This window comes from Penicillium canescens (assembly GCF_028828765.1).
Source record: "Penicillium canescens strain IBT 15451 chromosome Unknown utg000008l_segment0_segment0, whole genome shotgun sequence".
Lineage (NCBI taxonomy): Eukaryota > Fungi > Ascomycota > Eurotiomycetes > Eurotiales > Aspergillaceae > Penicillium > Penicillium canescens.
In genome coordinates, this window is record NW_026703970.1 from 1254199 (window position 1) to 1275209 (window position 21011).

Below are 21011 nucleotides of genomic sequence, written 5' to 3' on the forward strand. Positions count from 1 at the left end.
GGCAGCGGCATGGCTACTTTATATCTCGTTCTTGATTTATGCTTGGTTGTCGATTTTCTTTTCCGTCGTTCTGAATTATGCGGATCATGTTTGGCTATTTTGCATTATTGGGAAGTTCTCAAATGGGGTTTCATATTCATCCTAATGGCGGGATCATATTGAAATGGAATTCATAGTGGTTAATGTTCTGTTTCGTAATGAAATGCCATGGTTACTGTAATTACTGACTTGGTTTATATTGTTCCGGTCGTTTATTTATCGTCTAGTCTCCGTCTATTTGAGCTTATATCTATATTATACCTGTCAGACTTGAAGCCTGGTATGAAATAAGATCTTTTAGGTAACGTATATCAAAAGTTCAATGTCAATTTAGATTTGATCCAGTCAAATTAAGCTCACATGAGAGCCCCCACGTTTGTTTCCTCATTCCACATTAATCCAAACTCCAATGCCTTTTTTTATCGCTTTCCAAAACACCAAAGATATATATGTACAGCAACCAAATATGGCATAGCATGACATAGCATAGTCAGCCCAAAAGCACAAAAGAACCGAACTAATACCATCTATTTCCCTTCTCCCCCAGTTTCTTCTTCTTAGGATTCAACGAAAGAACCCGCTGCCCAGGCAACGTATCAGCAGTAAAAGCAGCCTCAAAAATACTAGCGATACCCCGCTTAGCATAATGTTCAAAAGAATCATAATCTTCATTAGTCCCATTAATAGCCCCCCACTCAATCCCACCAGGTGTAGTCCCATCACCCAGATCCGTCCAGCGCGTCACAACAATAGCTTGCTTGAACCTTCCATCCGTCCGGTCCTCACATAGTTTAACCTCAATCAAATATTCAGTCGGACACTCCGGACACCGCCGCATAGGCCGACAAAACCCACAAAGCGTCGTCAACGCATTCGGATCGAAGATCTGACCGGCTATGCGATCTTTCACGCGGTGCTCGAGACCCTGTAACCCGCCCGTCTGCCGTGCTTTCGGGATGTGGTCTAGTGCACATTTACAGGCGGGCATTAGCTCGCCGTCGCGCCAGTGCGCGCAGGCTGAGAAGTATGGCCAGTAATCTTCGCGGCTGTAGAGGAGCATGCGCATGGCCGACGGGGTTAGGCCTGGCGCGGCGAATGTCTGGCTTGTTACGCGCATTAGGAGGTGGCCGTCGTGGATGTGGAAGCGGGAGGCGTGCGACCAGTTGTCGCGTTGCCAGCGTCGGCCTAGGGTGTCTGGTGTTATGCCGTAGCGGGGGCCGTAGCGGTGGTTGCGCATGGTGAGTTGGACGAAGGTGAAGGGGAGGAGGCGGCCGTGAGTTATGCGATGGCGGGGTGGGGGGTTGCCTGTGTTTCTGGCGTTTGGGCACTTGAACAGCGGGTTTAGGACGTGGGAGGGCTTGAGGCGTTCTGTTCCTTCTTGTGTGCGGCGGTGGTAGATTGCGCAGGGGATGCAGAGGAGGTGGTGGGGGAGGGTGTTGTCGATGCCGGAGAGGAAGGTGAGTTTGTAGTTCAGGTTTGAGGGGTGGTCGAGGCGCATGAAGTGTTTGGGTCCGAGGCGTCGGTATAGGGTTATGCTAGCGATTGCCAGGCTGGCTGCTTCCGCGGGGTTTAGGTATGATGCTATTTCGGCCCATAGCTTTGGAGGGAGGCTGGCTATGTCGCCTTCGCCTGGTGGTCGATGGTCGTTGTATTCGTATGCTGAGCCGGTGTTACCGTTCATATCGAGTGTTCCCAGGGAATGGATAATCTCGGTGTAATCTTGTCGCTCGCCCAATTGGGTATCCACTTGAGCGTGCAATTCCCTGTATTTGAGTCTGTGGGCATGCAATGGCGCCAATTCTGGCATCGGAGGTGCTTCATCGACACTGGAGCGTGCGGCCAGCCGCAGGTCTGTTGTCGATCTGCTGCCCTTGCGGAGAGTTTGACGCGATTTCTTGGGACGCAAGGCATTGTTGAAGAAGGCCTTGAAGCCATGCTTCTGCCCAGGACTTTCTGCCGACATGCCGGAGGTGTTGTGAAGAAGTGCAAATGGCGCGGAGTTCTAGATCAAGAATATCAGGGTCTAATGTTTCGGAAGATGGTGACGTGCGCTGCACACGGCCCGCCCGGTCCGGCCAAGCCACACTGTGGCTGAAGCTTGATACTTGCACTTTCTAGGAGATACGGATCAAGCGGATGAAAGGATTATGTGTGAATGATCAATTGTGGGTAATATTGGAAGACACATGCTACAATACAGAGGTAATTAAGTTCATTTATTATAGCATCCCAGAGATGGTGCTTAAGAGAAGCGCTTCTCAACGGCCTTCCAGTTGATGATGTCCCAGATGGCAGAGAAGTACTCAGCCTTGCGGTTCTGGTACTGGAGGCTAAGGTTCTTGTTAGTATATGTTGATTTATCGTCAGGAAAAGGTATCTTACTAGTAAGCGTGCTCCCAAGCGTCAATGCCGAGGAGGGGCTCGAACTGGCCGACGACGGGGTCCTGGTTCTATAAGATGGTTAGTAACTTGAAGCTTGACATCAGATCATAGACAGCTTACGGCATAGGTGCGGATGGAGATCTGGCCAGTCTGCTTGTCCTTGACGAGCCAAGCCCAGCCACTGCCCTGGATGCCGGCCAGAGCGGCGTTCATCTTGCTCTGGAACTCACCAAGGCCACCGTAGGTGGTGTCAATGGCCTTAGAGAGAGCACCAGATGGGGGCTCACCACCGCCGGCGTTCTTGGGGGCCAAGTTCTCCCAGAAGAGAGTGTGGTTAAGGTGACCGCCGCCGTTGAAGTTGATGGCGGGCTTCAGAGCAATCTGAGCGGCGATGTTGCCCTGGTGCTGGGCCTCCTCGAGCTGCACTACGGCATTGTTGTAGTTGGTCACATAGGTGTTGTGGTGGTTCTTGTGGTGCAGCTCCATGATCTTGCCGGAGATGGAGGGCTCAAGGGCGCCATAGTCGTCTTCTTGGGTTAGTTGACTGACATACATGAGAGGCCAAAGTGAGGTGCTTTCTAAACTTCACCTGGCACTGATATACTCAACTTACAGGAGAGGTCGGGGAGAGTGGCCTTGCCGCGGGCAAAGGTCAGGCCCGCAGCTCCGGCCTTGGAGGTAGCCGAAGCTCCCGAGCGGAGGGCAACGCGGGCAGTGTTGCTGAAGAGAGTAGCAGCCATTGTGAAGTTATGTGGTGAATGCGATTTTATGAAAGGAACTAAGAAAAGGGATGTCAATGGTAGCGGAATGGGTAAGAAAAAAGGTGAGTGGACAAGCCGAGCTATGAAGTAACCGACCTTAACGTCATCTTGTTTTCGTCCATTCGGCGACCGGTTATTCCGCTCCGGATATCCACGTGAATTTCATGAGCTTCGATTCTTGTCTTTCTAGGGCATTACTTGCTTAATCCGACGCGGTCATTTGATACAGGAGGGGACAGTCATCTTGGCTCAGATCTGCCAATGACCCCCTGAAAATATGGACTCGCCTTCATACGCCGGCCAAAAGCGCAAAGTCGTCGATGTCGACATGAGCTCGGAAGACGATGCGCCCCCGACCAACGGCTTCAAGGGATTCGCCAGAGCCGCCTCCCGATCCGAGTCACCCCCATCGATGGGTGGACTAGGCAGTGGCAATCGCAACCCCCGCAGCAACATGGCCAACGCCCGAGGCGGGGGAGCGTCGCGGGGAGGGAGAGGAGGCATGGGAGGAGGTGGAAGCTCTTTCGCTGCGCGCATGATGGCAAAGATGGGCTACAAGGAGGGACAAGGTCTCGGAACCACTGGACAGGGTATTGTCAACCCGATCGAAGTACAAGCGCGCCCGCAGGGCGCAGGTTTGGGTGCAGTCAGCGAGAAGTCGAAAAAGACCCGCGAGGAAGAGCGACGAGCGGCCGCTCAGAGGGGCGATGTCCTTGAAGACAGCTCCGAAGATGAGCGCCAACGACGAAGGAAGAAGAAGGAAGAGCGCAAGACACCAAGCCGTAGTGGCACAGGCACACCGGTCCAGCGGGCCAAGCTTAAGTTCCGGACAGCGCGCGAGATAGAGGATGATATGGAAGGACTAGAGGTGCCCAATGTTCTCAAATCGCTCGTCGATGCTACCGGCAAGGAACAGCGCGTTATCACTTCCACCGCTGGCTTGATGTCAAGGCAAGAATTCGTCAGCCAGGAGGAAGGAGAAGCGTTGAAGATTGCCCGGAGAGCTCGGAATGATCTGGAAGCATTTGCAGACGAATGGAAGGGACTGACAGAGAGGAAAAAGTTTATTGAACTCGAAGAGGCTCAGGTCGTGGACGATCTGGATGCATATCAATCCCGGGTGGACCATCTTACGGGCCTAATCGCTGCAGTGGAAGAGCTGGACCTTTTCGAAAACGAAGAAAGCGTTGCAGCCAAGTTTGATGAGATGACCGTCAAACTTGAAGCCATGGAACTCACATACCGAGATGCCATTGATGAACACCGCCTGCCAGAGACTGCAGTTGCAGCTCTACATCCGCTATTCCGCCAGGCAATGGAGGAGTGGGAGCCTCTTGAGGATCCTACTTTCCTCGTATCCAATCTCACCCGTCTTCAGCCTCTTCTATCTCGCCAACAGAACAACGAAGAGCCGCGAAAACGGTCATCCACGTCCCCTTACGAAACAATGATCTATACCCTCTGGCTCCCACGAGTGCGCTCAGCACTTCTGAATGACTGGGATGTCTACGACCCATCGAAGGCAACCGCGCTGGTCGTGGCCTGGAAAGCGATCGTGCCTCCATTTGTCTATGCGAATGTTCTCGACCAATTGGTCGTTCCCAAGCTGGGTGTTGCCCTTAAGAACTGGAGACCCCGCAGTAGCCGACGACATGGCGCTTCCCAGCAAGACGGAAAGTTCCCGTGGTGGCTTTTCACATGGCTGCAGCACTTGAGTGACAGACATACCAACCCAAAACAGCCCACGGGCCTCATGTCTGACGCAAAGAGAAAGTTCCGCGTGGTGTTGGACACATGGAGTCTGCGCAAGGGACTAATTGACGGCATCGAGCTTTGGCGGGATGCGCTAGGGTCTGAATTCGACGTATGCCTACGCAATCACCTGCTACCACGCCTTGCTCGTCATCTCCGCGACGACTTTACCGTGAACCCCCAGGACCAAGAACTCATAGTCCTCGAAGATGTACTACGCTGGAAGCCATTCTTCCAGCCAAATGTGATGGGACTGCTACTGGTCTCCGACTTCTTCCCGAAGTGGCACGAAATTCTCTACATTTGGCTCACCAACGACCCCAACTACGAGGAAGTCGGTGCTTGGTTCTCCTGGTGGCGCACCCAGATCCCAGCAGAAGTCAACGAACTCACCATTGTGGACGAAGAATGGAAGAAAGGTCTACAAACCATGGACCTTGCTTCCCAGCTGGGAGACCGCGCGGGTGCAGAACTTCCTCGCCCTACCACTACACAGACCAAGCTTCCAAGTCGGGAAGATAAGGTGGCAGAAGCCGCGGCAGCAGCCGCTGCGGCTCCCGCTGAACCTCGCAAAGCCCCCGTTGTGGAGGAGGTCGCCTTCAAGGATATCCTTGAGAACTGGTGTTTGGAGCAAGGACTCATCATGCTGCCTTTGCGCGAGGCTCACCCCCAGAATGGCCAGCCGCTGTTCCGTATCACGGCGAGTGCGACGGGCAAAGGTGGAGTTGTGGCATTTGTACAGGGTGATGTGGTTTGGGTGCAGAATAAGAAAGCTAAGGAGATCTGGGAACCAATGGGGCTGGAGGATCAATTGGTGGATCGTGCGGAAGGCCGATAGACAGATCATCGAGTACAGTGGAGTGCCTTTGGGGCTATGGATCCTTCGGACAGTCTCGATACCCAACTTTTGTTTCATCCTATCTAGTACAGTTGTGCTCCTGGTTGGATTTCATGACCTGATCCAGCAGTATAGCCTTGGAGTTTCAAATAGTTACTGTCATAATAAACATACTGTCTTTACGGCGTAAAAGCCCTCTTTTCGTCCGCCTTACTCTTGTCGGTCCCAATTTCAGCCGCGTGCAAGGAATCTGATTGTCGTGCGTCATTCTCAAATGTCGAGCAATCGAGCATTGCCCGATGACTTAATATAGCACAATGGTTTACTCCACTTGATCCTACCACGAGCCTGTGCCCTAATATCTCGCTCATCCAAACCAGAAGACTCAACCATAACCCTAACCCGTTCTCATACATCGTACTTTACTGGAAAATAAACCACACCCAAGTCAATAGATAAACATCTCACCTTGAGCCTTATAAGAAAACAAGGACTGACCCAACCCACCCACGCGTGATCGACATTCCCATGAAACCAAAAGGCAACCCCAATCGTATCAGACCAAACAGTGATACATGGAAACCCCACAGCCAGTGATAAACATCTAATGTTTCTCTTTTCATCTCGCACCCGGGTCCGTATGATTCAGCAGTACGCCTGACTCCACGTTTACGGCCCCTCGTTGTGATATCACCGGGGGCCCTATACGCGCATGTAGGGTGTCATTGGCCCACTGCAGTAGCAAACCTACAGCATTGTGTTTACGACTGGATGAGTTGACGGCTTATGTGCTGCTCAGCCTTCCATTTCCGCGTTTTTAGGGAAATAAGAACGGGCGCTGAGGCTCAATTGCATTTATTGATTGCGTTTCAAAGGCTATATTTGGAACAGGTGTTATGGATATATGATATTTAAGGGGACTCAAGTCTATATTATATTTGCAGACCCAAATCCCTCATTTCAAACAAGTCTCTCAATCTCCAAGCTATTGTATACCTACCAAATAACCAACCATCAAAATGCACACCAAAATCCTCACCACACTTCTCCTCTCCTCAATGGCCCTAGCAGCCGACACGAGCGTCTCAAGCTCACCATCCTCAATCGAATCCGACTCTGCTGCCCCCAGCAGCATAATGCAAACAACCGTCAGTTCGGTTGTTAGCGCCACTTCCCTCCCCGGCTCATCCTCGGGTGTGCATACATCGCCCACCGTAACTATGACTACCTCTGCCGAGGAAAGCGGGAGTGGATCTTCGTCTAGCTCTGCTGCAGAGTCTACTAGCACCGACTCTAACTCCAATTCGGGCTCGGACTCTACCCCAACTTCTAGCTCCAGTGCTAGTACTACGGCTTCGCCTTCGACCAGTACTGGTGCTGCTGCTGCTCCTACCGGGGCTGGGATGAGTCTTGCGGGTGCTGCTGGTATTCTGGGACTTGTTGTTGTTCTGTAGATGGAAGGGTTGATGCCTGAGGATGTCTTTGTTCCTGTTTGGGATATTGTTTGGGATATGGCCTTGTCTTCTCTCATTTGATTTGGTTTGATTACCTTTGTACTGTAGGTATAAGTTAAGTGTGCAGGTTCAATTGACAACCTGAGAGCTGTGGGGAAACCTCAGTGTTTGCTAGACCGATCGGAGTTAATAAATACGGGCAATTCGGACTCGGAATATTGCTCCAATGGGCATAGCCCGACAATGCTATTAAAGGAGAGATCCCAAGCAACTAAAGAGCCATCCGGCTAAACTAAAAAAGAACTAGAAACGCCTCCATCTGAGCCTTACAAATCTGACCAATCAGCGCCTCCATAACGTACCGTATCGGGAAATAAGATCCAGCCAATCGCAGGGTAGGTAAAGGTCAGCACCACCTCAGTCACCAATGGCAGTCGCTGCATTGGAGGTTTCTCAGCACAAAACACCCTAACTGCGTGGCCTGCAGCTCCTAGACCTCCAACACTGCGTTTGCTGACCTTTGTTTGGAATGTGATTGGCTCCGAGACATCCCCTTGACGAATGCATCTCCAATTTTCTTGGGTTGGCTTGCACTAAGTGGACTTTTGCTGTGCTTTTTTTCTTCTTTGGCGGCAGTTGCTGAGACCGGTGAGAGCACTGTGGCACTGAGAAAGCGTGTTAAAAGGGGGGTTATGGCCGATCATTGTAGATGCTTTTTTTACTTTCCATCTTCATAGTTCTTTGATACCTTCGTCATCCGCCTTCCTCGGACTCCGGATTTCGGTCTTATTCTTTTGGAATATCCCGATTGTCCTGAGCTTATCTACTTGAGACTATCCTCAGTCGTTGCCTGTTTCATACCTCTTACTCCAGTAATTGGCATTTCTCTGCCCTGACGTCAGTTACGCCGCTTGCCACTGAGGTTTGTACCTTAAGAGCTTGCAGGGTATCGCGGAAGCAACCCACCGGAGTATCTAGATCAGATTTTGGGCACTCAAAAAGCTGCAAATCGACGTGACATATCGCGAAAACAAAACAAAACAAAACAAAACATGGCGTTCCTCTTCATAAAGCAGAAGCTCTTCTCAACACGGGAATCAGACAAGCTACCCGCAGGTAAGCAAAGAAGAACATGGGACATAGTTCCAGGGAAGATGCTAACATGATTTCCAGGGAAACAACGCCTTCTAGCTCGCATCGACGACGATGAGACCATCCGTGGCGACTCTGACCAAGACCTCGAAGCTCAGAGCTGTCGATCCTATAACACATTCGGCAACGCCAGCCAGGACGAGTCCACAACCAGCGGCAGCAGCACTCGCTCAAGAATTAACCCGCGCATCGTCTCGGATGCCATCCTCGGTCTCTCAGATGGACTCACAGTACCCTTCGCCCTGAGCGCTGGTCTTTCGGCTTTGGGAAACACAAAAGTTGTTGTTCTGGGTGGACTGGCCGAGCTAGCAGCTGGAGCCATCTCCATGGGATTAGGAGGATATGTCGGCGCCAAGAGTGAAGCGTAAGTTGTCATCCATATATCAATCCAACTCCAAAGAAGAAAGACTAAAAAAATGCTCAGTGAATCATACGAAACAACCGTCCGCGAAACACAACAATTAATCGAGAACGACCCGCAAGAAACTAGCTCTATGGTCCGCGAGACTTTCGCCCCATACGGTCTCTCAGACATAGCTATCGAGGATATCACACGCGACCTGCATGCCTCGCAAGACCGACTCCGCGAGTTCCTGCTTACATTCCACCACCGCGAGACAGAGCCCGACTGCAACCAAGCCTGGACCTCGGCCATCACACTTGCACTGGGTTATTTCATTGGCGGGTTCATTCCTCTCATTCCGTACTTTATCGTCTCGCAGGTTATGGTTGCCTTGTACTGGAGTATCGGTGTGATGGCCATTACCCTGCTGGTGTTTGGATATGTCAAGACCTGCGTTGTGCGCGGTTGGTCTGGGCGTGATAATGTTCTCGCTGGTGTACGGGGTGGAGTTCAGATGTGTTGCGTTGGTGGTGTTGCTGCCGGTGCGGCGATTGGGTTGGTGCGGTTGATTGATACGGGCAGTCCTTGATTCGGTAGTAGCTGTTCTGCGATGCATATGTGGAGTTTTGCTTTCTGGTTTCATCTCTGCTCTGGGCGTTTAAGGGGGAAAGCTATAGAAGCTGCACGATACTCAGGGCCATATCTCGTACTCATACTCATACTTATCTCGCATAACGACAAATCTAATGATTCTCAATTTCTCAATACAAGACTATAATAGATTCCGTCCATGCTTGGATATATAAAAATTACATAAAATCAACCTTTGAAAATGGATATCACCCCTGCAAAGCAATTCCAACCAACCGCACCGCATTATCTGACAAAGAAATCTTCAACGCCTCCTCCCTCCCACGCTCAGACATCTTCCCCCAAGTCTTTCTCAAAATATCTACCATCTTCCCCTCATCCCCAAGCTCCCTCTCAAACCGATCAAACTGATCATCCAAGAAAACCAAACAAGCAACATCCTCCAAGGTCTGCGTATCCGTATCACCTTTCTTCAAGTCCGCCTTCTTAACCATCTCCCCGACCCTCCCGGCCTCCTCAGCCGAATACCCGCTCTCGAGACAAATATTCTCAACAATCTCCGCTTGCCGACGCTGTAAACCCGCACGCCAGGAGTGGTAGCCGATTTTCGTGGCGGGGTAGCTGTCCCGCGGTACTTCCCAGCGGCGTAGGTGTTGTGCGCGGATTGCGAGGCGAAGGAGCTCGCCAGCGTCTGGGTTTAGGGTTTCGAGGTAATTTGTCATTTTTTGCGCGTAGTGTAGTTCGTAGGGCATAGGGCCGTCTGGGGTTTCGTGTTGGCGGGGGTCTTGGGAGTGCGCAGCGTCGATGCGTGCGAGGGCTGTTTCGTATTTGGACATTTTGGGTGGGTTATATGGGTGTGTATGCAATATTGGGTTTGAATTACACGGCTTTTTGTCGATTTAGAGACAATTAGGTGCACGTTTGGTTATGTCCGGAGTTGTTGCGGTTGTTAGCTTTCGATAAGATTATGCCGCTAGATCGAATTTGGTTTAGTTTGAGTGGTAACTGGGTGGTTCTGATTGGGCGAACCATACAACAATGTACAGTACTTTGGGGTTACTATGAGATGAGATGGCTCTCAGTTTATTAACTACACTTGAGAAGGAAATATATCTTAATCAAATTAGACTGACACCAAAAACAATGGTGCGTAATCTCTACAATCTATCTATTGGACACGTTATTCCACACTTTGCACAATCCGCAAAGGAAATCACCTAGATAACATAAGTGGCCTGCTGAGATTAGCCTGCGAGGAACTGTTCAAGTCGAGCCCCAGCACTGTCGTAATTACAACAAGTAACCGAAACAAAATTACAATCACGCCTGACTCTTCGGGAAAGCAAACAACTCCTGCGATCCACCCGAACTAGGCGTCTCCACCTCATAAGTCCTCCCTTTATCCTTATCCTCAAAGATGCGAGCAACCTCTTCCAAAGACAATCCCTTTGTCTCAGGGAAGAACAAGTAGAAAAGCACGAGGAAGACCATCAAACATCCCAGATAAACAATAAAGTACCTCCAGTGGAGCGCCGCAAAAGCCACGGGGTTCATGAATTGGTTAATAAAGCAAGCCAAGGAGTCAGTTGTCAACGTGACAGCAAGACCCTTGGCACGTAGTTGGAAAGGTAGGATCTCCGCCGGATAGGCGATGAACAAGGGCATATACGCCATGTCGTAGCCTGCACAGAAAAGGAATAGCATGGGCACGACAGCGATTCCAGCTTCCAGTACGCCGAGCTCTGAGAAAAGTCCTGACATGGTCGTTGCAGCGGCGAGATAGATCAGCATCAGGGTTGTAGCGATTAGCCATAATTTTCGTCGTCCGTAGCGGTCTGCCGCCATTGCTCCGCCGACAGCAAACATCAAGTTCCATACTTGCATGCTGATATTAATGGCGGCTTGGTGAGATGCGTTATAAATACCCACCGATTGTAGGATGGGTGCTAGATAGTAGGAAACAACGCCTGTATAGAGATGGGTTAGCAACGTGATTTTGAACGAAGGCTGGGGTAGGGGCATCTCTTACCATTTCCAGCCCACTCCTGCATGAAACCCAGCAACACACAGATAGCCAACCGATGCATATCACCGCGAGTCTTGAAGAAAGAGCTCCACCGCCGCGAATCTACATCCGCTTCGGCATTGATGCTCTTGCAAATCTGATAAAACTCATCCACAACCAATTCGTCAGTCTCATCACCATTCGAATGATATTTCGCCAAAATAGCCATTCCCTCCTCCTTCCTGTCCCTCGAGACCAACCACCTTGGACTTTCAGGAACAAACAACAATCCAATAATTTGGAAAATCGGATAAAAGATCTGCAGCAAGCAGGGGAGCTTCCACGACCAACTGCCCGCAACCCACAACCCGGCAAACCCAATCGAAGCCGACGTTATCGATCCAATGAACCACAGCGCATTGTATAGACCCGTGAAAGCCTGCCGTTGGCGTGGATGCGCGGATTCCGTGATGAGCAGTGGAGCTGCAGTTTGTGATATTCCGACGCCTATTCCCGCCAGGACTCGTGCCCCGAAGAAGATCCAGTGGTTTTGGGTGGTGACTTGGATTATTCCGGCGATTATCACTAGGGTTGAGCCGATAGCAACGCAGATCCGTCGGCCTAGATTGTCGGCAATATATGAGCCTGGGATGAAGGAGAGAAATGACCCCAGCGAGACAGCTGCGATGATGAGACCTCTTGTATTTGTCTCGAGGCCGCCGAGGAATTTGTTGACTATCGAAAGGAATCAGTTAGCATTCTTTTTGTTCACGTGTTTTGGTACATAGGTTGCATCGTACATTCGGGAAGAACAAGAAGTCCATTGATCATGCTAGCACAATATCCAGAAGTAGCCGAAGCAGATAGCATAAACCCAATACCGAGGTTCAACTTCCGCAAACCACGATCTTTGATCCAGTTCTTGTTGGTATTGTTCTGCAGAACCACCTTTGGTCCCGAAGTGAGTGGCATAATTTCGACAGAGCAACAGAAATCTCAATAAAGAAAAAGCTCCGAAACCCGTACTACTGGAGCTGTCAAGCTCGTTTTATTTAAAGGCTAAAGACTAATTGACAAAAAAACCTCCGAATAGTAATCCGCCTCTACATTCCTGCCATTTAGCTAGGACTTGATCTCTCCGAGTAGGGTTACAGCTAACTAAGGAGGTGGAATGTAGGGAGGAAAGTCAAATGATCGGATCACCGGACAATTCTTCTTCGTTTGCTCTGATCCAAGAGCTTTGCTGGATACACGCTTGTCAAGCATGCCTGCTAACGCGTGGTGATTGGAAGGGAGAGCTTCCAAGGATTTGAGAAGCTCGGTGCTTCAAGAATGTTCATAGCTCCCTCCTCACCTTCGTCCGCGGGGATCTTTTCCACAGTTGCCTAAATCTAGCTTAATCACTCGGAAGAAGAGAGGCTGTATGGATGCCCTTGATTTGTTCGATTAGCAATAGATCGACTTCGTAGAGACCTTGTCTCTGGGGAAACGCTGTAAGGAAGAGTAGTCCCCACGGAGCAAACGATTTTTCTTGCTTTGCTACCTGTTTTGTTTAATCAACTCGGTATAGCTCTGTCTGTGCAACGTCATCTGTTATTTCAGAAAGCCAGTTTTGGGTGACTCGTGAAATCGAGACGCGATAACGTGGAATGATGCCGTTGGGCTTCTGACGCGCTTAGCCCTACGCCAATCGGAAACTTACTTATTTTCCGCGCTGGTTACTGTATTCCCCCCTTCTTTTATTGGGAGAGGTCATAGCAGATTTGGGTTGAATAGATTTTCCTGGGATGCAAATATGACGATTGGCATGATTTCATTTGATCTCGAGAACTTGTCCAGACTGGAGAAGATCTGGAGATCTCTATAAAAATTGACGTGTACCCAGACCTTGGAATTCTCGATTGTCCCTGTTTCAGTGTGTCACATAATCATTCTCAGGCAGCAGTAAGACGTATGAACTCATATTAACTTAGCGCTGCTGGGCGGTATGTTGCATCGGAACTGCAAATTAGGGCTTCCCGGAGACCTGGGGCTCCAGTGCTGCCGTGAGTGATGATTAAGTGTACGTTTAAGGCCTTACCTAGAGAGGTTCACGTATATCTACTTTCGCTCACTGTGGAATCTGTTTTAATACATTCCTGCCTTGGACATTAGTGTTGGGTAACGGGCCATGGACCGTATTTTAATTGAATAAAATAGAGGCGTTTATATATTTACAACATGTACGGGTCATACGGTTTGCTGCTAGCAGATTTTCCTCTTCAGATTCTGCATGAATTAAAAACTCGGCAAAAAGCAGATGAAAAAGTAGAATAGAGGAGGAGCGAAAGTCTTGCGTTGAGACACGTGTATTGGCATGGAGGCTATCTAAATCCTCCAAAGAGGCATTGGGTAACCATAAAGATGTTGATATCGATCGCAGTCCATTCTCAAAAGATCGGCCGGCTCGTGTAGAGGAGCGGGCCGACTACGCCCTTGAGCCACTACTGAAGTTAAGGAAACAAATTTCCGACGGTCTCAGATATATATTCAACCTAATATAACCAGTTTCACATGTGAGGAGAAAAATTAAATCTGGTACATGGAGCGATATAAATCCAAATCAGGCGTCCCTCTTCTTAGTCGTCGCAAACATCCCATATGGCTTCACACTGAAAGCACCGTTGAAATTCTTTCCCTCGATATCAAGCGAATACCCCTTATCCGCCAACTCAAAATCAACTCTCTGAATAATACCGATGAGCGTGTGCAGTGACCACTCCCAAGCATAATTCTTGCCGTAACAAACACGTTTGCCGTTTCCGAAACCCTTCTTTACTCCAATGGGAAGTCGGTCGTATGCCTCACCAAGCATGCGCTCAGGCTTGAAGGCATTAGGGTTTTCAAAGACAGCAGGGTCTCGATTGACAGCAGACAAAATCGCGAGCACTGATTGACCCTTAGGCAATTCGTACTCTCCCCCTCCGAGTAGAACGGGTCCTTCAATAGACGGCAATGACTCGATATTGAGACCTGGGGCCGTGGCGCAGAGACGTAATGTTTCTCGGAGAACGGCCTCGCAGTAGGGTAATTGGGAGAGATGAGAATGCTCGAGTTGGCCGGTGGGACCGATTAGAGCATCTATCTCCTTTCGAGCACGGAGCATTGTGTCCGAGTTCTTGGCTAGGTAGTACAGAGCGAAACTGACTAGATTCGGACAAGTGGCACTGCCGATGAAAATGTTGATAATCTCGTCGATAATCCTGTCGTCTGGGAGGGATTCCCCGGTCTGTGGATCTTTTCCGTTGAGCATGGCATGAAGCAGATCATTCCTTTCGATTGGATTGTTGCGTCGATTGGCAATAATTTGGGCACAGTAGTCACGAGAAACCTTGATATCCCTGTCGAATGTCTTTTGGTACAAGAGCCAGGTAAGAGGTTTGGGGCGTGTGGGCCGGCGAACGGCTTCAAAAGTTGTGTCGGACATGGCTTTGATGGCTGCGGGCTCGGCGCCTAAGACACAGTCCACACGCTGGCTGAAGAAACATTGTGCGTTGGCCGCATGGTTGAGTCGGTCCAGGTCATTGGTGACATCGACGTGCTTTCGTGTACCGTCAGTCGAAGTCCATTTCTGAATCAAGTCGTCCAGTGTAACTGATATATCGTTGTGCATTTCCTTCACAGCTTCAGGTAAGACAAAAGGGGCCATAATGCGATGTGCGACACCCCAGCTTTCCTCTGTGGCATACGCGGTGAACAGACTATCGTGTGCAAGATGGCGGATCTCGACCATAGCTCCGGTGATGCATTTCTGAAAGCGCCTCTCGTCGCAGACTTCCTCGAGGAGGGCCGCGCTTGTAATGAAAACGAGTTGCCTGCCGAGAACCGTGATCTTGAATATACCTTTGCTACCATGTTCGGCGGCTAACTTATTGAGAGAAGCCCAAACATTATTGGTATCCATGTCAAAAAGATTTCCAACAAGGGGAAGCCCCCGAGGCTGAGGAATTGGTGAAGGCATCGTGTGTGTACACGTAAATGGGGTGGGAAATGGGCCATGAAACAGTGCATGCACTTTTATATATCCCCCGTCACAGATATGCTGTGCACGAGCCATTACATGGGCACTCGGTGAACCCCTCAACCCGCATGATCATCAATAGTAGTTCTCTGAGTGGCTTGTGGGCTGTGTGACGCTATATTAGCTTCAGCGTTGCCGTGGCGGGCTAGGAAATCTTTCTTTGACATTTTAGCATCCAATAATAGTTGCCTGAATCTATGTTAGCAAATACCAGCAAGAACCCTGATGATTTTGATTTGAGTGGAACCTGCAACAATTCACAAGACGTGCGGCTGACCGAACCAAGGTACCCGCCACCACGCGTAATTATGCATGGTACTTTTGTACCTTTGCACATTCCAAGTTGTTTTCTGAGTATTTGGTCATGTTGCCGGAACAGCAGAAGGGTAGGACTTATTTATAGAATAGGAAGGCCGTGACCGGTAAATAAATCTGCTGTTAGTAAATAACTGCTCGAACTTGTGAAAATGCCTGCGTGATTCTGTCGGCTGCAATAGCCCTAATTCTGCGGGGTTATCTACTTACTGCACTTCATATTGCAGGTGGCTGCATTGGCCAGGCTACGCACTCTCTCTCTCTCGGATTTTCAGAGACTATATGGCTCAGTTTAAAACTTGGCTGCAGGATCAGGTTGCTCTGCAATATTTGGCAACCGAGACTTAACAATAGGACGCTGGCGCACGTTTGGCAAGACGAGATCGTTCTTCTACCAAAGAGAAATGAGAAAAAGGCAGGTTAATCCAGAAGGTCTACCGCCACGAAGCCGACGACTGAGCAAATCCTCCCCCGATGAGGGGGCCCGCGACTGTTTCCAGAGCCCAAGTCCCTGGGCGGATGCTGAACCACTTTCCTCGTTCTTTGAGAGGGATGAGGTCTGCAAGAAGCACTTCGGTCAGAGCCATGATGCCACCTGCGCCAATACCCTGAATCGATCGGCCGACCAGCATTTGATGGGATACATGAGAAGAGTGGCCGTGATAGATCCGACTGTGAAGGCGAGGACGGCTATACAGAGAGCGAGCTTGCGTTCGAAGATGTCGGATTATAGAGAGGATAGTGGTTGACATACACAGGATGTCAGAAAGAATGCTTTTCCTTCCCAGAAGGCTCCTGTAGCTGTTCCGCCAATATCATCGGATGTGATCTAGTTAGGGCATGTTAGTATCAGAAAGACACCTAAGAGGGTAAAATACTCTCTGGAAGTGAAACCGATATAGACGTAGCATCCAAAGCGGCCACAAAGTTCAGCAATCCAACCACACCAAAGATACACTTGAGCTTCCCGTTTGAACGGAATATATCCCAACCATCCTGTCCGTCTACAATCGCGATCTTTTACGAGGGCGCCACTTGAAAGAGATGCCTGATTGACCACAGCTTATAGCTTATACAACCCGGGAACAAACAAGCACTTATACATCACCCAAATAGAGCATTTAGCTCTGGTCGCGTATACTTCCAAGACACGAAGGTTAGGGTTGATCACCCATCATTCCCTCAGCGGCAGATGGAACATCTTGGGTCATGTTGTCCATGAACAGCCTGAGCTACGTGCGGCTTGGTAGCAATTCTGACCTCTATATGTGTGCGGTGTCAAGAGGGATCAAAACTTGGTTCGGCTTGAGCGTTGAGGTCTGTACACATGGCTAGAGATGGCTGTCAGCCCAGCCTAGAGAAGTAAAGTAAGTAAATCAGCCCGAAGTAACTTCGTATTGCTCTGTGGCGTTTCTATGCTACACTAGCTTCGGGCAAAGCCGCTCGACTTTTCGATGTCTTGAATCAGTATGGCACCTGATATATTTGGCAGCTGAATTATTTGAGTGTCAATACCGCTGGAAGCGAAAAGAAGAAAAGAATAAGGCGCGTATTGGACTGACTGTGTTCTGGTGCATGCCACGTTTCGAGGCATCCCAACTTTTTCGGAAACCCGTCGGGCTCAACACTATCAATCAGCCATAGAATCCACGGCAAACAAAGAGCGCGAGGTACCGATCTCGAGTAATTTCCCAAGCTCATAATCCAATATAATCAATCTGCAATTTCCAAATGCCGAGAATCCCAAGGCCATCCACCTTAGCCTACACAAAGCCAGCTCACAAGCTCACCACCAAGCCAAATCGAGCCAAATCGAGTCCAAGATCAACCCACGTCTAATCACAGCTGATGCTTACGCAGACACCCCAAGGTATATGAGATGTGAGATATGAGAGCATCAAAAACCGGGTAAATAAATAGTTAGCGCCCAATCGGCGCGGCTGCAGTAGCCCCCGATATACAGCCAATCGGTGCTAGTCGCAAAACAGCACCGAATTTCTACTGTTGGCATCGCGTATTGGAAGAGGGTTAGAAGTGGATGCATGCGGCAGTGTTTGATTGGGTGCTTGCTGGGTGTTTGATTTGAGGCCGTCGGAAGGTTGGTGTGTGTAGGCGCTGGGCTGGCATTTTTGGCTGTGGCTGGCGGAGGATTGGGCTTGAGCTTGCTTTTTGTTTTGTGATGTCGGCGTCGCCGAAGGTATCAGCTACCAAGCCTTTTTCCCCCTTGGTTCTTTTCTCGTTTCTTTGTTTTGGCATATGCTGGGGGTGTGGGTGGTTGAGGCAGGGATCTGGGCCTGAAAGTCGGGGTTCTTGAATGGGTAAGAATTATGTGGTGTTTCGATGTCGGGTTTTATAGCCAGGCTCTTCTGTTTCTTGCCTATTTTGAGTTTGTGGAATTTCGATTGGTAGTTGGGAACTGGAGAACGTCGATATGACATTGTGCTCTCAAATTACTCCGCAGTATTTGCAGTACTACCTACATACACTCTTTGGGGTAAATTCTACATCTACCGCGTATATAACAGTTTAAGTCATCTATTGGATCAATTGACCAGCTCTTCAGATGGACTTGTCTCGACATCGCAGAATTAGATCTCCACGCTGTCAAGACAAAGGCCCTGAAGATATAAACGAATAAAAACATCAGGGAGTGGCATTTAGCACTCCCAGGGATCATTGGCGAACACAGCAGTCCATCCAGTATGTCAGGAGAACAGGGTAAAAGAATCAAGAAACAAGCAAGCATAATACAACACCGTTTGCGGGAAAGAAACAACCAACCATTACAACAGTGGACATTTCGAATAGCTGTGCGCGAGAAAAAAGAATAGAAGTACGAGGTGAAAAGAAACAGACCGTGCAACATAAAGCAATTGATCGTATCCATATTGGATAACTTTGTTTCCCACCCTGCCAAAAACGCCGATTGATGAAAGCCGGGTATATCCAGCACCGTGATGCAACATGTACTGAGAAGTAAAAAAAACAAGGGAAAAAAGAATCAAAAGGGGAAACAACGTAGGCTTCAAGAACCCATGCCCTGCATGACAGCAAGACACGGCTCGAGCCATCGCCCCCCAGGTTAATATGGGCAAATGGGGTTTTCATCGTATGGGGGAAAGAAAAGAAACAGAAACAGAAACTGCTTTTGAATGACCCGAAAAGACCATATTGCAAATCATCATCTGGCCCCGATGCCAAACATGCCTACCCCATAGCTACCACCGCTAGACATTGGGGTCGACACCTTGGCGACATGGTCCTAATTGACGTGGTTAGGTTGGGCGTTGGACCACATTTGATTCTTAGGTCCATACCTTCTTGCGTTTCTTCTTCCCAGTTCCCTCGCCGTTCGAGTAGAATCCGGGGTCCTCTTCATCATCCACAAAGCCTTCACCATAACCGGCAAAACTGTTATCATCGTAATGCCTCTTGCGACCTCTGCTGGGCCGAGGCCGGTCTATTTCTTGTGGTTGTGTTTGTGGAGATGCGGCATTGGATTGCATAGAGGGACGGTTGCTTGGGGTTGAGGCAGCCTTCTTGCTGTGTTCGTTGGAGGCGGGATTCTTGACTGGCTTTTCATGGCCGAGAATATCCTCCCAGAAATCGTTGTTGGGGACTGGTCCAGGTTCCATTTGCATAGCGCGTGATTGAAGATCCTGCAGCGCCGTATCCATGTCTGAAATCTTGATCTGCTTGCCAAACACCTTCTGGTTTTGCCATTCTTCCTCAGGCCACAGAGTCATATGTCTGAGACTGCCAGGCGCGCCGGGTTCCTGTTTGAAGGGTTTGTTCCGACCAGCAAGTCCTAGTCCCTTCAGCTTTCCCTCGTAGGATTTTCGTAGACGGTTGATTTTCTCTCCAGTGACGGGGTCCAGTCTTGCTACCGAGTGCGCAATGGGTCCTAACCCATATAGGGAGACGAGGTCCACTGATGGATCGGGGCCAGTCACAATGGGAGCTATCAAGGTGTAAAAAGCAGTGTTAACAACCTCAGTTCACAGAACATGCAAAGATTAGTGATTCACGCAGATGCCCACAGTGGACACCACGATCCATTGGGGAAATCTTACAGCTCTTGCAAAGATGGAAAGCAGATGTGAGCTCCTTCTGAAGAGAATCCAAACCGAGATTGCTGATATCTGACCGGCGAGCAGGCTCTGTATCAACCTCCATAGCGTCGGGATCCGAATGTTGTTGCCCTCGCCCGATGGTATTTGTGTCTGTTGAAAAAGTCTGCCGATTGTGATCGGTGCGTCTGTGCTCTGATGATTGATCGGGACCTGAATTTTCAGTCGAGTCGTTTGTATTCATGTTGAAAGATTTTCTCCCGTCCTTATCTTCCCCGTCGCATTCAAAGGATAACCGTTAACGCTGCTTGCAGGCGTAGGAAATGAGTTGGTTGAGCTCATTGGTTGTTGCTGAGAGGCTTGGGTAGACATCGGCGCAGAGGATGGAGGGGAGGATACGTTCGGAGGGTGGACCGTCGCCTGATTCGGTGACGTATGCGAAGATGTGAAGTTGGCGGCATCGTTCTGATCGCTAACCGACATCAACGGAGGGGAGGTCGGAGTCTGAGGGATATGATCCGAAGAAATGGGCAGCCGATGGTTCTCTTTCAGAGAACCGGCGGCGGGCGAGGAAGGCGAAGGAGGTCTTGCTTGGAAAGATGCTGGGTGAGTGCGATCAGACATGAGAGCCCGAGGAACAGTTCAGCATGCAAGTCGGTATGAACCAGAGCGGCTCTGGACCCAAAGCGCAAACTTCGATACCAGTGTTTGGAGAGGGGGTCCCGGTCGACGATCGACGGTTGCTCAAGCGGACGAGCAGGTCGTTCAGCGGCCGACCTAGATCATTTGCATTCCAGGGGACTAAGATGAGTCCGATAGGCAGTGGAAATTGGGTGGCTGATGGGTGGCTGTGGTGAAGGAGGGTGATGATGGAGACGATCCTGTGGTCAAAGGAGGATGACGGATTGGTATTCACGTGACCGGATCTTGGCACCTTGTCTTTCTTTGACTAAGTTATTTACACGGTTATAGATACTCATTGTTTCTAAGTTTTTTATTTCCTTTGAGTGAAGACGACAATACGGTCTAGTTAATACTGAGATCCTATCAAATACTTTCAATTACTAGAATGTGTTGCTGTCTTTCAAGCTGTAGTCCTAGTAGCCAGTCCTTACTCCACGAGTTATTAGACACTATTTGATACATTGCCACCGCCGATATAGAGCCATTGACAATGAACACCCCAGGCATTGATCTAATTAGTGACCTGTCATTGTGAGATAGGTCTTCAAATCAATCCTAACAAAGA

General features: G+C 49.6%; 11 protein-coding genes across 11 annotated transcripts; 3 read left to right on the plus strand and 8 right to left on the minus strand.

Moving 5' to 3' along the window:
* Window positions 1-556: 556 nt before the first annotated feature.
* On the minus strand, window positions 557-2002 carry N7446_011337 (uncharacterized protein; the record flags this gene model as incomplete). The annotated part of the gene is made up of 1 exon (XM_058520079.1): window positions 557-2002. The coding sequence occupies one exon, from the start codon at window positions 2000-2002 to the stop codon at window positions 557-559; it is 1446 nt and encodes a 481-aa protein (XP_058367603.1).
* A 188-nt stretch (window positions 2003-2190) lies between these two features.
* On the minus strand, window positions 2191-3250 carry sod2 (superoxide dismutase sodB). The gene is made up of 4 exons (XM_058520080.1): window positions 3035-3250; window positions 2542-2948; window positions 2422-2489; window positions 2191-2369 (listed from the first exon to the last, which is right to left on the minus strand). The coding sequence occupies exons 1-4, from the start codon at window positions 3159-3161 to the stop codon at window positions 2282-2284; spliced, it is 690 nt and encodes a 229-aa protein (XP_058367604.1). The 5' UTR covers window positions 3162-3250; the 3' UTR covers window positions 2191-2281.
* A 209-nt stretch (window positions 3251-3459) lies between these two features.
* N7446_011339 (putative G-patch domain protein (TFIP11)) lies at window positions 3460-5772 on the plus strand (the record flags this gene model as incomplete). Its single annotated transcript, XM_058520081.1, has 1 exon — window positions 3460-5772. The coding sequence occupies one exon, from the start codon at window positions 3460-3462 to the stop codon at window positions 5770-5772; it is 2313 nt and encodes a 770-aa protein (XP_058367605.1).
* Window positions 5773-6791: 1019 nt separating this feature from the next.
* On the plus strand, window positions 6792-7226 carry N7446_011340 (uncharacterized protein; the record flags this gene model as incomplete). The annotated part of the gene is made up of 1 exon (XM_058520082.1): window positions 6792-7226. One exon carries the CDS (start codon window positions 6792-6794, stop codon window positions 7224-7226), a length of 435 nt encoding a protein of 144 aa, XP_058367606.1.
* A 424-nt stretch (window positions 7227-7650) lies between these two features.
* N7446_011341 (VIT1/CCC1 transporter family protein) lies at window positions 7651-9461 on the plus strand. Its single transcript, XM_058520083.1, has 3 exons — window positions 7651-8342; window positions 8400-8742; window positions 8803-9461. The coding sequence occupies exons 1-3, from the start codon at window positions 8279-8281 to the stop codon at window positions 9308-9310; spliced, it is 915 nt and encodes a 304-aa protein (XP_058367607.1). The 5' UTR covers window positions 7651-8278; the 3' UTR covers window positions 9311-9461.
* Window positions 9462-9560: 99 nt separating this feature from the next.
* Window positions 9561-10148, minus strand: N7446_011342 (DUF4202 domain-containing protein; the record flags this gene model as incomplete). Its single annotated transcript, XM_058520084.1, has 1 exon — window positions 9561-10148. The coding sequence occupies one exon, from the start codon at window positions 10146-10148 to the stop codon at window positions 9561-9563; it is 588 nt and encodes a 195-aa protein (XP_058367608.1).
* Window positions 10149-10632: 484 nt separating this feature from the next.
* Window positions 10633-12289, minus strand: N7446_011343 (uncharacterized protein; the record flags this gene model as incomplete). Its single annotated transcript, XM_058520085.1, has 3 exons — window positions 10633-11279; window positions 11342-12052; window positions 12118-12289. The coding sequence occupies 3 exons, from the start codon at window positions 12287-12289 to the stop codon at window positions 10633-10635; spliced, it is 1530 nt and encodes a 509-aa protein (XP_058367609.1).
* A 1630-nt stretch (window positions 12290-13919) lies between these two features.
* On the minus strand, window positions 13920-15317 carry N7446_011344 (uncharacterized protein; the record flags this gene model as incomplete). Its single annotated transcript, XM_058520086.1, has 1 exon — window positions 13920-15317. One exon carries the CDS (start codon window positions 15315-15317, stop codon window positions 13920-13922), a length of 1398 nt encoding a protein of 465 aa, XP_058367610.1.
* An 809-nt stretch (window positions 15318-16126) lies between these two features.
* On the minus strand, window positions 16127-16324 carry N7446_011345 (uncharacterized protein; the record flags this gene model as incomplete). The annotated part of the gene is made up of 1 exon (XM_058520087.1): window positions 16127-16324. One exon carries the CDS (start codon window positions 16322-16324, stop codon window positions 16127-16129), a length of 198 nt encoding a protein of 65 aa, XP_058367611.1.
* A 2549-nt stretch (window positions 16325-18873) lies between these two features.
* Window positions 18874-20006, minus strand: N7446_011346 (uncharacterized protein; the record flags this gene model as incomplete). The annotated part of the gene is made up of 3 exons (XM_058520088.1): window positions 18874-18954; window positions 19010-19653; window positions 19766-20006. 3 exons carry the CDS (start codon window positions 20004-20006, stop codon window positions 18874-18876), a joined length of 966 nt encoding a protein of 321 aa, XP_058367612.1.
* A 54-nt stretch (window positions 20007-20060) lies between these two features.
* On the minus strand, window positions 20061-20953 carry N7446_011347 (uncharacterized protein; the record flags this gene model as incomplete). Its single annotated transcript, XM_058520089.1, has 4 exons — window positions 20061-20182; window positions 20240-20364; window positions 20428-20711; window positions 20915-20953. The coding sequence occupies 4 exons, from the start codon at window positions 20951-20953 to the stop codon at window positions 20061-20063; spliced, it is 570 nt and encodes a 189-aa protein (XP_058367613.1).
* Between the last annotated feature and the right edge of the window lie 58 nt (window positions 20954-21011).

What these genes read in the sequence shown, in the direction of transcription:
- sod2 (XM_058520080.1), bottom strand. Translation starts at nt 3,161, where the DNA reads ATGGCTGCTACTCTCTTCAGCAACACTGCCCGCGTTGCCCTCCGCTCG. An exon ending in CACTCTCCCCGACCTCTCCT is followed by an intron (nt 2,949 to 3,034) that starts GTAAGTTGAGTA and finishes TAACCCAAGAAG; the next exon opens with ACGACTATGGCGCCCTTGAG. An exon ending in GCTTGGGAGCACGCTTACTA is followed by an intron (nt 2,370 to 2,421) that starts GTAAGATACCTT and finishes CAAGAACCTTAG; the next exon opens with CCTCCAGTACCAGAACCGCA.
- N7446_011341 (XM_058520083.1), top strand. Translation starts at nt 8,279, where the DNA reads ATGGCGTTCCTCTTCATAAAGCAGAAGCTCTTCTCAACACGGGAATCA. An exon ending in ATCAGACAAGCTACCCGCAG is followed by an intron (nt 8,343 to 8,399) that starts GTAAGCAAAGAA and finishes CATGATTTCCAG; the next exon opens with GGAAACAACGCCTTCTAGCT. An exon ending in GTCGGCGCCAAGAGTGAAGC is followed by an intron (nt 8,743 to 8,802) that starts GTAAGTTGTCAT and finishes AAAAATGCTCAG; the next exon opens with TGAATCATACGAAACAACCG.